The sequence below is a fragment of the Rhinolophus sinicus genome, chromosome 18 (genome assembly GCF_057876585.1).
Source record: "Rhinolophus sinicus isolate RSI-liver-muscle chromosome 18, RSI-T2T, whole genome shotgun sequence".
NCBI lineage: Eukaryota > Metazoa > Chordata > Mammalia > Chiroptera > Rhinolophidae > Rhinolophus > Rhinolophus sinicus.
The window spans coordinates 43,064,553-43,077,490 of record NC_142518.1 but is presented as its reverse complement, the minus strand read 5'-3'; the positions used below and the strand labels follow the sequence as shown (position 1 = coordinate 43,077,490).

Below are 12,938 nucleotides of genomic sequence, written 5' to 3'. Positions count from 1 at the left end.
TATCTAGGGAAATTGAAAAAAATATGAATACATAAAAACTTTACATGACTGCTCATAGCAGCATTATTCATAATAGCCAAAAATAAGAAACAACCCTAATGCCCATCAACTGGTGAATGGATAATAACATGTGTTATATCCATGCAATGGAATATTATCTAGCAATAAAAATAATGAAGTACTGCTACATGCTATAGCAAGGATGAACTTTGAAACTATTATGTTAAATGAAAGAAACCAGACACAAAAATCCACACCTATTTTATGGTTCAATTTATATGAAATACGCAGAATAACTAAATTCATAGAGACAAATTTCTAGAGGCTGGGGGAGTGGGAAATGGGTGTGACTGCCTAGTGGGTACAGCGTTTTCTTTGGGGATGATTAAAATGTTCTGGATTAAGATAATGATGATGATAGTTGCATAACCATCTGAACCACTGAATTGCATATTTTTAAGTGTTCAATTTTATAGTATGTGAAGTAAATATTAAAAAGAAGATGCCAGTGAAAGGTTGATATAATTTTATTAGGCTCAGAAGAAGGAAGAACATTGCAAGCAGAGGGAAGAGCATTTTGTGTTTCAGACCTGGAGAGAGATGTTAGAAGATAAGGCTGGAAACCATAGTGTGGGGGTAGAGTTAAGGAGTATAAGGCTTTGTTCCTTGGTAGAGGTCATGTGGTGTAACAGGTGTTTGAGGAAAGAGTAAACATTGTCCAATCTATGTTTTGGGAAACTAATTCTGACAACAGTATGGTAGGGTTTTTGAAGTTGAGAAAGTGTTATACATTGCCCAGTCTTTCACAAATATTCATTAAGTGCAACCTATGTGCCAGGTACTTTGCTGGACTATGGAGAACAAGTAATGGATTTTATATCTAGTAACATAAAATAGATACTCAATAAATGCTGAATAAGTTGATGTTTTGGTGAGAATGAATAGACATGGGGAGACCATTGAAAAGGTTATTGAAATTATTCAGAAAATAAGATAATGAAACTACAAGGGTATGAGAAAAGAAAGGAGATTGATAAGAGAAGTGATTTAGTAATTGAATTCACAGCACTTGGTGATCCTGATGATTATTTGAGAGGTGAAGAAGAGGGAAGAGTCAAAGATATTGCTGAATCTTTCAACAGGTTTGAGGAACAGGCTTAGTGAGTAAAAGGTAAGCTCAATTTTAGACAAGAAAGATTAGAAGTGAAGCTGTCCAGAGGTAACTAGACATCGGGATCTAGCATGCAGGAGATAAATTAAGTATAAGATGATTGATTTGAGAGTCACCATCATAGAGGTGATATTTGAAGCCACAGAAGTGAATATAATCCTGATAAAATGCTATAGAGATAAAAAAGAAAGGAAGGAGAACTAAGTCTTTGCGAACACTTATAAGCAAGGGACGAATGAAGGAAAGGCCAGCAAAGGTGTTTGAGAAGGATCAGTCACATAGGTCTTAGGAGAACCAAGAGAGGGTAGTGGTGTTGATACTAGTGTTTGAAAGAGCTCTGTGAAAGAAAGGATGTTCAACAGAACTGCTACAGAGATGTTGAGGAGGATGGGTGTGAATGGAGAGGTCTTGGGATTTAGTGATATGGAGGTCAGTAATGACTCCAAATTACAAAGTTATGTTGTGTTAAATTTGGAGGGACTGTGAGTGGAAACTATGTTCTTTAGAAGGTTGGTAGTGGATATAGCAGAGAGATGGAGTGGAAGATGGAGAGAAAGCTTTTTAAAAATAACAAGTATACACCTGAAATCTATGTAATTTTACTAACAATTGTCACCCCAATAAATTTAATTAAAAAAAAAAAGTGGTGTTGGGGAAAACTGGACTGATAAATGTAAAAAAATGATACTACACCATCTTTTTACACCATATACAAGAATAAACTCAAAATGGATTAAAGATTTAAATGCAGGACTCCAAACCATAAAACTCCTAGAAGAAAACATAGGCAGTAAATTCTCTGACATTACTCTTAATAATACTTTTTTTTTTTTTTGCCATATCTTCTTGGGCAAGGGAAAAAAAAGAAAAACTAACAATTGTCACCCCAATAAACTTTAATTTAAAAAAAAGAAAAGAAAAAATAAACAAATGGGACTACATTAAACTAAATTTTTTTTTGCACAGCAATGGAAACCATTAATAAAATGAAAAGACAACCCACCAATTGGGAGAACATATTCACCAATGACACATCTGATAAGGGGTTAATAACCAAAACTTATAAAGAACTCATACAACTCAACACCAAACAACAATCCAACTGAAAATGAGCAGAAGACATTTCTCCAAAGAGGACATACAGATGGCCAATAGACATATGAAAAGATGCTCAATGTCACTAATCATCAGAGAAATTCAATTTAAAACCACAATGAGATATCACCTCACATCAGTCAGAATGGCGATCATCAATACATTGACAAGTGTTGGTGAGGATGTGGAGAAAAGGGAATCCTCATGCACTATTGGTGGGATTGCAAATTCCCTGTTTCCCAAAAATAAGACCTTGCCAGACAATCAGCTCTAATGTGTCTTTTGGAGCAAAAATTAATATAAGGCCTGGTCTTATTTTACTCTAAGACCGGGTCTTATATAATATAGTATAGTATGAGACCAGGTCTTATATTAATTTTTGCTCCAAAAGCACATTAGAGCTGATTCTCTGGCTAGGTCCTATTTTCAGGGAAACATGGTTGTTGTAGTCACAGTGGAAAGCAGAGTGGAGGTTCCTCAAAAAATTAAAAATAGAATTACCATATGACCCAGCAATTCCACTTCTGGGTATTTATTCAATGAAATTCAAAACACTAATTCGAAAAGATATATGCACTCCTATGTTCATTGCAGCATTATTTACAATAGCCATGATATGATAACAATCTAAGTGTCCATCAATGGACAATTAGATAGAGAATAAGTGGTACATACCTATATACAATGGAATATTACTTGGCTGTAAAAAGACTGAACTCTTACCGTTTGTGACAACATGGATGGACCTGGAGGGTATTATGCTAAGTGAAATAAGTCAGACAGAAACAGACAAATACCCTATAATTTCATATATAAGTGGAATCTAAAGAACAAAATAAACTAACAAAAAAACCATCAAACTAGCATCAGTCTCCTAAGACAATTGGTGAGAACTTTTTTCCCTTATTTAGAACTATCCTTAGAGGATAGTAATTTTCAGGTGGTTCTGGGGATAATTCCCTAAAAGCAGTTAGTTCCCAAAATGTTTTGAGCAATGGCAGCCTTGTTGGAATACATGTCTTCCCTTCCAAGGAGATCTCCTGCAAGATGACGAGACTCATTTAGACATATCACTGCTGGACTGTTTACTTAAACCTTTGCCTGTAGTCTTTATGCACATAATTTGTGTTGCTCCCAAGATAATGCTGTAATAATTAGCCAGACCTTGATGAAGCAGAGTCAGTCTTCACTGACACCTCAACTAGAACTTACATTTGGCTTTAGGAAGAAGGGAGGAAAATTTAAAGGAACTATGTAGAGATCTGGGCTTTATTTCATAATGAAAAACCAAACATACACAACAAAATGACAAAAAAAAAAAAAAAAGAACCTCACTGCAAGCAACAAATGAACAAGGCAAATGAACAAACAAAAAATCATAGGCACAGGCAACAGTTTAGTGGTTACCAGAGGGTAAGGGGGAAGGGCGGAAGAATAGAGTAAAGGGGGTCAAATATATGGTGATGAAAGGAGAACCGACTCTTGGTGGTGAACACACAGTGCAATATATAGATGATGTATTATAGAAATGTACACTTGAAGCCTATATAATGTTACTAACCAATGTCACCCAGTAAATTTAATAAAGATAAAAAAGAAACACCTGAAACCTATGTAACTTTACTGACATTTGTCACCCCAATAAATTATAATTAAAAGAAAAGAAATTAAAAAAAATCTTTCCAAACCCAAAGAAGCAAACAAAATGAACAAAAAAAATTCCAAAGGGTGTCCAGGAGCTAGTATAGATTCAACCATGAGAGACAATCAGACATAGTGGAAAGCACATGAAATCTGAGTGCAAATCTGACTTGAACTTACTAGTTCTGAGCCTCTTGGTAAGTAGATTTACCTTTCTGACTCTCGGTTTCCTCTTCATTAAAATGAATGTAATAATAGCTATCTCATGAAATAGTGGTGGAATTCAGTGAGATAGTGGTTTTTTTTGTTTGTTTGTTTTGTTTTTTGACTTCTTGTGCATTGTATTTGGCAAATTTAGGTACAAGGTACCTAGTAAATGTCACTTTTCCATTTACCATCTTTATCTACTTAACCTACAACATGACAGCTATTGTCTCCAGCCCTGTTGTCCCCAGTCCTGAATTTTTGTGATTGTACAACCCAGGACCGCCCCCCCCCTGCAACATATCAAGGTCTTTTTTTGGAATAAGGACACTCTACTGAGGTATCTCTAGAACAAGGTGGTCTATTGAGGTGCTCACCAGGAGAGAGGGTTGCTCACCTTTCACCACAAATTTCACAATGTTGCTGCGCTGTTCGGAGCCTACCCGGCCTTTGGCAGTACAGAAATAGTTGCCTGAGTCAGCCACTAGTGCAGGCTTGAAGAGTAAAGTACTCAAGGTTGCTATTTTGGTTGGTTCTTGGTTGTTAGTCTGTTCCTTGTACCAAACATAACTGATTGGGGGAGAACCCCGAGCCTGGCATTGAAGGCTAATCCTCATTCCCTGGGGCACTGTGAAGCCATAGCCACTGCCAGTCGTCACTGTGGGCTTGGAAACAGAGACTGCAAGGGAAAACAAGAGAGGAAACTTTGGGAGGTTACAAGGATATGGGAACACAAGGCCAAGTTATCCCTTCTGGGCATAGGGGTGATGTATATATCTGCAAAGGGAACTGAAGGGGCCCCTGACTTGGGAGAGAAGAAGGGAACAGGACAATATAAATAAAAATAGCTTCCTTTGGAAGATTATGTACTGTTTTATATTATCTAGGGTTTTGGATTATCTGGAATTAAAAATCAACTGACTTTTAAAAAACTGTACAGTTTTTTTAAGCTCAAGTAGAGTTTTTGGATTATCTGCAGTTTTTGGATTACAAAGGCCAGATATTTGTAAAATTGTCAAGACAACAAGATTTATCTTGGCTAAGTCAAGCATTCTTTTCCCCAGGGTTTCTCTGTCAGGAGCGGCCAATCCACTCTCCAATATTCTGATAAGCTATACTCATTTTTATGAGTTTTGAGACTTAAACCCGAAGGAGGGAAACAAGGTTATGGATGCTGAACTTTCTAGGACACTTGAAGGGGTAGAGATTTGAAGGCCAGGAACCCTTCCCAACACTTTTAAAATTATTCCGTGAGAGTGATGACCCTGAGGATCATCTGTCTGTCCATTTCCTCTGATTAACACATATAACTGAAGGGAGACCATGTACAGATTAACAAATGTCTATGGGTTTCTCAGGGTTTTCTAGGATTATAGTCTTCTATTCGGTCTTTGCCTATCCTATCAGTGTTTTCCTACCCTCACAGTGATTCACCTTTCTGGACACGGAGATCAATGATCTTATCTCTCACTACTTGGTTGCCATTGGGGGTCTGCCAAGTGACTTCACAAGTGTAGTGGTTCCGGTCATCCATCTCCAGTGTATTCAGTTGGAAGGACACATCTCCTAGGATCTCGTGGTTCACGCGCAGGCGACCCCGGTACTTTGCTTGCTGGATATGGTCTCCAGAGGAGTCACGTAAGAAGATGGTGACTGGATCTGAGCCACGTTGTACCAGCCACTTTACCAAGACTTGGGTGTAGCCTTTCAGAGGACCGTAGGTGCAGGGAATGTTAATATTCCCTTTCCAAATCCCTGTCACACTCTCAGGTGCTTCCAGGATGGGATGGCCTAAAGATGGGGAACAGAGGAAGAATGCAGACATGAATGGCACAACCACCTGGGAGTTAGGGTGGCAGTGGCAGGCCTCAAGAGGCTTCAGAGAAACACCCTTCAACTTTTCTTCCATCACACTTTCATATTCCCTGTGCCCTTTTGTTCTCTGCCAGCTTTTTCATCAACTAGAACCAGTCCTCAGAAGGAAAGCCCTTAACATTTTTTTAGTTCTTGTGAGTTTCAAGTTCTTTTCTGTCACTTTCTTTCTGTGAGGTAACCCTGGGTAAGTCACTTCCTGCCACAAAGGACCCATTTTGTTCATTTATAATGTAGAGAGTTTGGATCAAATAATCTCTAAGTTTTCTGCAAACTGACATTCTGTAAATCCGTGAAAAAAAACTTCTTTCATTTTCCAAAAGAAGTGTGAGAGCAAATGCTGAGCAATTGGGTCTGGGCTATTTTATTGTATATAACTGTGTACCTGAAGAAATGTGGGGACTGTGAGGTAAGAAAAAAGTGTAATCTACGCTGCTTATCCCCTATTGCTCCCTTGGAAGGGCTCAGTAATTGGGTACCTAACCTTAACCTGTTCACTGGAAGGGAGGAAGGAGGCAGGTAAAGGGCAATTCTGAGGGTTGAAACTTCTGTGAGATGCATTCCTGTTTAACAAAATCATTAGCTATTGTTAAGTTTGAAACTTGCATTTTGTAGGCCTGACTTTTCTGCCTGATTTTTCTCCTATCTTTGTTGATTTCCCTTTTGGTTTCTCTTAGTTCTCAGCAAAGGTACGTTTGAAAATCCCATCCTGAGGGGAAATGGAGAGGAAAAGTTCTGGAGAGGAAAAGGGTCTGAATAAAATCCTAGATCTGGCTGTGGTGGGAATCGTGGTGAAACGAAAGGGAGATTGCTTCTTGGTGTGCTGGGGAGGAAAACCCAGGGGGTAAAAGTTGGGGGTGTTGAAAGAGCCATCACCTCCCATCAGAAATTCCCATCCATAAACTTATATTTTGAGGATTTTGTGTTTTATTTAACTAGGGCCAGGAGTGAGGGATTGTATTTAGAAAATGTCTTTATGTCACTTGTAGGAGAGTTAGTTTCACAGTGTGAGCTATTACTGAACAACAGCCTTTTATGTAGCCCAGGATTCCCAGGCTTCAGTAAAGCAGATGGAAGATGGGTGGGTGCATGCTTTTTAGCTCCCAGAATGTATTGCCAACTACCAGGGCTTCTGTCAGTGGGGAGGCTAATGTCAAGCCTCTAGCCTGTGCCCTCATCAGGGACTCTCAGGATATCCCTAGAATATTTTGGCCAACATAAAAGCCTTGTGTAGAAAATAATACACAAATATGAGTCCATGTTGCTAGATCCACCACACACTCTGGGACATGTAAGATTAGTCAAGGAACAGAACTCACACTGATGAATGGGAGCACAATAGGGGCAGGTTTTGGTTTACTCTAAAAATAAACTTTATAATTAATCAGAGCTGTCTGTTGATGGACCTAGCTGTCTAGGGGAAGTTCTGAGCTATGTTTAGGTCTTGGACAAAATACTCTTTAAGGTCCCTTCCAATCCTAGATGATTCAATGCTAATAGACTGTAATGGAAACAAAAGTTAAATTATTACATATTCTAGTTGGTGGTGAACTTTCACCGGGTGGTGGGTTTCACTGTGCTATTCATAGTTCATGCCTCCATGTGCATACAGATACAGCTTACCATCATCACGGACATACATGCCCATACATATTTTCAGTCACTTGCAAGCACAAACCTACCACCAGGCTTAAGCCCCATAAAGACCTTTCAGTTTGATGTGTTCTTCGCCACTAATCTTCCTCTACCCCTCCCAAATCTCCCTCCCCTTGTCTGAAAAGCATTCTCACATTCCCCTCCTGAGCAACAAAGCAGCATTCTGCTGTGAGGACATATGGAACAGCTGAAAATGCCTTTGTCTATGCCTACATATGTCTTCCCCCTGACCTTGGGGGAGCTGCAAGGCCTGGCTCACATTACCCTCTCGGGGAACTTGCTGGGGATTCTCACATTGCCTATCTACACTGGTCTGTCAAGAATATGGACAGCCAGTCTCAATTTCTCAATCTTGAAAGTTACTTTTAGAAGTAGGTCAGACGTGACTTTTCCATCCCAGAATAGGGGCGTGGGACAAAGTTGGTAAGCAGACTTCCAAGAATGGCATGTTTTTTCCCTTTTTACTTTTTTCTTCTCCTCTCTCTTCCTCCACCCATTCTTTCATTTATCCTCTTCCTCCTCCTCCTTTTTCTTGTTCTTTTCTCCTCTTCCTCCCCTTTCTTCATTAGCACCATAAAGAGAGAGTGTATCGCAGGCACAGGGCATCACAAGAAAGGGGATATTATACTATTCCTCATGTACTATGATCTTCAAAGTGAAGGCAACCTCAATAGCATTGACTTATACCTTCTAACTATTTCTGTGGTTCTCAGGTAACCTAAAGAAACATTGAGTAGGAGCACCTAGAGAGATCAGGAGGGTAGTGAAGGACTTCATGATGTAGTAAGAATAATAAAACTGGTCTATGTCCAAGGTCTGCCCTACCATATATCTCTTTGTGTGACTTTAGGTAAATTACTAAACTTGTCTGAGCTTTAGGTTATTATCAATAAAACAGAGGTACTAATAAACCTTACATGGAGGGTTATTGTGAAGATAAAACGAGTCATAGGTGTGAAAGCACTTAGAATAGTGGCTGGCATTCAGTAGCTGTTGGATAAATGCCAGTCCTGTCCCATGCCTCAGAAGAAACTTCTCATATTTGTCTTGATTCTTCTTATCCTATAGAAGTCCTCAACATGTCTTCCCCGGGATGGACATATTCATTATATTTGATCATTGTCAGCTTTAATAGTGACCTGAATGAGCAGTTAGCCCATGAGTAGGTAAGGAGTTACTCTTCCCAGCCTGATGGAACCTACCAAGTTATAGGCAGGTAATAGGCCATCCCTTGGTTTTAGGGTAGCCAGAGAAGACAGTAGCCTATACTTCCAACAACAGGGCTGGCATGACAGCCAATGTGAAATGTTGGTGAAATTAAGCAATACTTTTTACTTTCCTGGAAGATGGGTAGGGAAAATCCATTTCAGGAAAACCCCACCTCCTGGGGGGATGCTCTGCCCATAATGGATCCATGATAACCACAAAATGGTTAGTTACTTGGTATAGCAATGCTTGAGGTACCCAACAGGATAGAATTTGGAGACTTCTAGAATGGCATAGCTGAGAGTGCTTTTTTGAAACCACTTAGTGGCATTATATCATGGTACATATGGGCAAGCTGAGGCCTAGAGAGAGAAAGATGCTTATCCAAAGTCACAGAGATAACAGGGACAGAGCTGGGCCTGGAGGCCAAGAATAAAGACTTTCAGGTGCTACACTGCCTTCTTACATTCTTAACTTATTAAACCACCAGCCACAACTGAAGCCGGGAAACCCTTACCTGGGTCTACTTGACATGGTTTAAAGGGATGTTATCCTAGAGCTGGATAATATCCCCCTGTATGCCTGAAAAAAGAATTCACCCATCTGCTGCTGCTTTCTAAAAAGCCTTTCCTAGAACTTCAGAGCCTTGCTCTCCTCCCTCATGGAAGGATTGAATTTCCTTCAAATATTGTCCCCGCTCAGGAGAAAGACCAGAGCTAGGCATTGACTCAAGGGGCTTCATTTTAAAAGGGTTGAATTTGAGAAAGAGAAACAGTACTGGATGCCACTCTGGTCCTGGGACCTAGACTTAGGAAAGTAAATGACTGGGGACTGTGTGATGGTCCTAAGGAAAGGGAAGACCTAGTTTTCTGGGTGTGGGCCCCTTTATAGAACCCAGTCTGGGTCCCTTTTAGAATACTGTTCTTCCCACCATTACACAGAGGGTGAGATCTTCCCATGACTTCATACCCCTGTGTCTGACCTCTCTCTCTCTTTTGGGTTTCCTCCTAGACAGAGGATTAACCTAGATAATAGATGCTTATAAAATGTTTATAAAATTCAAATATTAGGACTTACTTTTATTATGATTATTTCAACATATGTCTTAGACTTAGCAGCTGGTTTTGGCCCCTGGAGGCTTTTTAGAAGTGAAGCCACAGTTCTAAAGAGCTGTCCACCTGGCAGGGTCCTTTGAGGCCAGCTAAACTGATCTCTTATCTGTAAAGATGGGTTAGGGACATTGAGATCTAGGGAGAGGTGAAGCATTGTTGGCATTCAGTATGTCCTGAGCCTCAGGTCTATAGTGTAAGACCCTCAACACAAATGGAAGCCTTGCTTCCAGGTCTAGAGGATCTCCTAGGCTGGGGAGGGAACGATACACATGTGAGCGCACACATGGATGCCCACACATGATTTAAATTTAACATTTACAAAATGTTTCTGTGAGCCCCAACTCTGCCTCTATGAATCCTAGCTCAAACCAACAAATTTGGAGAAGATAGGGAGATACATTCTAATATGTGTTAGAAAATTAAAATATTGTAGTTGTAGAAATAACACTATTTTTAAAAGAGTATTAACTCTGCCACTAATGCTCTGCGGCCTGGACCAAATTATTTTCCCTCTTAGGTGACTTAATTTAGTATCTCTTCGAGCTTGAGGTTCTAGAATTTGATGGATCAGAGCCCCAGGATAGGATAACCTATACTGAGTCATCTATGGAAAGCTGGATTCTTTCTGACCATACAAGGGACACCAAGCTAACACCATCCAGCCTCTTCCCTTTAAGGGTATGGAAAAAGCAGGGTGCAGCAAGAACTCCTTTGACCTATCTTGGGTATCACTTAGCTATTAGTCAAGTTTAGTTTCTTAAAATGCTATCTCAATGTTCAGGAGTATAGATAAAATTAGAGGAAGACCCAAGGAAATAATGCTATTATGGGATAGTCAGACCTCATTTGGGATATGTGTCCAGCATTAAGCTCCTACAATTATCCCAGACAAACTGGGACATGTCCACAGGGAAGTGAGTTACCCCAGAAGGTGGTAGGAAACCAAGTCCTGTGAAGACCAGTTGAAGGAGCTGGGGTTGTTTAGCTTGGAGAAGAGATGAGTCAAGGGGATATAATGTCTGTTCTCAGAACTGTAAGTGGCTATGTGTGTCTCCAAGAAACAGAACTGGGACCTTTGGATAGAAGCCACAGAGAAGTAGATTGAGTTCAACACAAGGAAGAATTTTTAACAGTTGGAAATGTCTCCGGATAGACTCGATGGTCTGGGGCAGTAGTAAATTATCAGTCACTAGAAGTATGTGAACAGGTATTCTGAGCCGTTGTTCATAACAGTGAAGAGTGGATCTAGGTTACTTTTAAGGTCCCATCTAACTCTTCAACAGCATTCCTTCTTTGGTAGATATGTGTCTTAACAGGGATCAAAGCCTGGAAGCAGAGGGGTTAAAGTGTAATAGAATTTCAGGTGAAAATCAGAAGATGGAGGAGGGATTTGGGTGGCATTGGGCACTTTCTTAATGTCCCTGAAATAAGAAGAGTGCTATAAAATCATGTGGATATTTTCCAAAAGATGATCCTTTCCAATTTCTACCCAAACTTACCTCCTGCATTCTTCAGCAGCCTTCAACTACCTCCCTCTCTTCTGCCCAAAGATGAGTCTATAGCGTTGGCTGAGAAACTCACCTGCTCAGCAGAAATAAACTTTCCTCAGTAGGTATTCAACCTCAGCCCCCCAGCCATTTGCCTGTGTCAGTAGTAGCATCCAGGCCGTAATTTGCTGCCTTACCATAGGTGACCGCTGCTAGGTGGCCCAGGAGCAGCAGGCCCAGTAAGAACCCCATCACAGCCAGAACCACTTCTCTCCTTTCTTCCAGCCTCTTGCTGTCAAAGAGGCTTGAACTCCTGATTGCTGCCAGTGTCTGTGCCTGCTCACTTCCCTTCCTTCCCTATATCTCTCACTCGGACTCCCAGTCCCATTTCACATTTCCCTTCCTTCCCTATTTCAGTACAAGTCACATGAGCATCCTTCTCCCTCCCCTGCCTGGGGTTAGAGGTTTGAGGGTGAGTGAAGCAATTCCTCCTCTTGCTAGGACATTGACTTGACTTTCGCTGGAGCCAGTGGAGATCTATGGACTTTGATCTCCCAGATAGTGTTTATTTTGGGTTTCCTCCACAAGACTTAGAGGTTGTGGAGGGCGACATTTGGGATGAGTCTGCTCCCTCCAGTGTGGGGGTATTTTCCCCTCTATTGGGCCAGGGAGAAGTGATCAACTTTGCTGGCCTATGCAATATTCAGCAGTCATATTGTTAATCACTGCCTGCTCAGTTTATGCAAATGAACAGTGTTGGAGGTGAGTGCCTATGGGCTGCAGAGTACAAGAGATTAAATGTGTGAAAGAGCTTTCTACACATCAGTGCTTAAATAATTGACAAGCCCATGGATAAGGCTGTTATGGGGGAATATACCCCCAAATATCATACTGGAAAAGCTCTTTGAATCACTTTCTCCTATAGGTCTACCACTTTGGTAGAAAGGGTTCCCATTAGTGCTTATAAGGGATCTTTATTTATTTGTAAGGGAAAGTTAAGTCTAGCATCCAGTGTACTCGCTGAGGGACCTGATAGTGGTATGCTCTATTAGGTTGAACTTTTCAATGACTTTCAATTGGTACAAACCCCTGACCTGCAAGAGAGTGACATTAAGCCTCCTAGGAAGTTTAATTGCTTTTCTTCACAGGCACCAGAGTGACTGTAAGTCTACCAGCAGTCTACCTCTAGGTTTGGCACTGCCCACAGTCTACTAAACTTTGAAAATATAAACACTTCCAAAAGGAGAAACGCATCCAATAAATTCACACTGACGTGTAAGTAACATCTAATCTTAACTTTCTTTTTGATTAGAGGGATAAGAGAGACCTTGTTTCGGGGAGGGGTGAGCTTCACAGATAGGGGGAGTGAGACTCCGAAAAGAGACATTTTCTCCTCCATATGCTTGCCAAGAGGTGGTTACATACAGAGGATCTGAGGCTGTGCAAAGGCTAAGAGGAGACTCTAGCATTTTCGGCCTTGCTATTGTCGTGTGG

At 40.6% G+C, this 12,938-nt stretch overlaps 1 protein-coding gene across 3 annotated transcripts in view; it reads right to left on the bottom strand.

Moving 5' to 3' along the window:
• Positions 1-11,794, bottom strand: part of VSIG4 (V-set and immunoglobulin domain containing 4) — a 31,654-nt gene extending 19,860 nt beyond the window's left edge. For 2 of the 3 annotated variants that reach the window (XM_019717507.3, XM_088794856.1), the window contains exons 1-3: positions 11,642-11,794; positions 5,546-5,902; positions 4,509-4,790 (exon numbers count right to left, since the gene is read on the bottom strand). In XM_019717507.3, coding sequence (XP_019573066.2) covers positions 4,509-4,790; positions 5,546-5,902; positions 11,642-11,696 — 694 coding nt within the window. In that variant the 5' untranslated portion in view covers positions 11,697-11,794. The remainder of the gene's footprint in view (positions 1-4,508; positions 4,791-5,545; positions 5,903-11,641) is intronic. The other variant, XM_074323743.1, reaches the window with a different exon arrangement.
• Between the last annotated feature and the right edge of the window lie 1,144 nt (positions 11,795-12,938).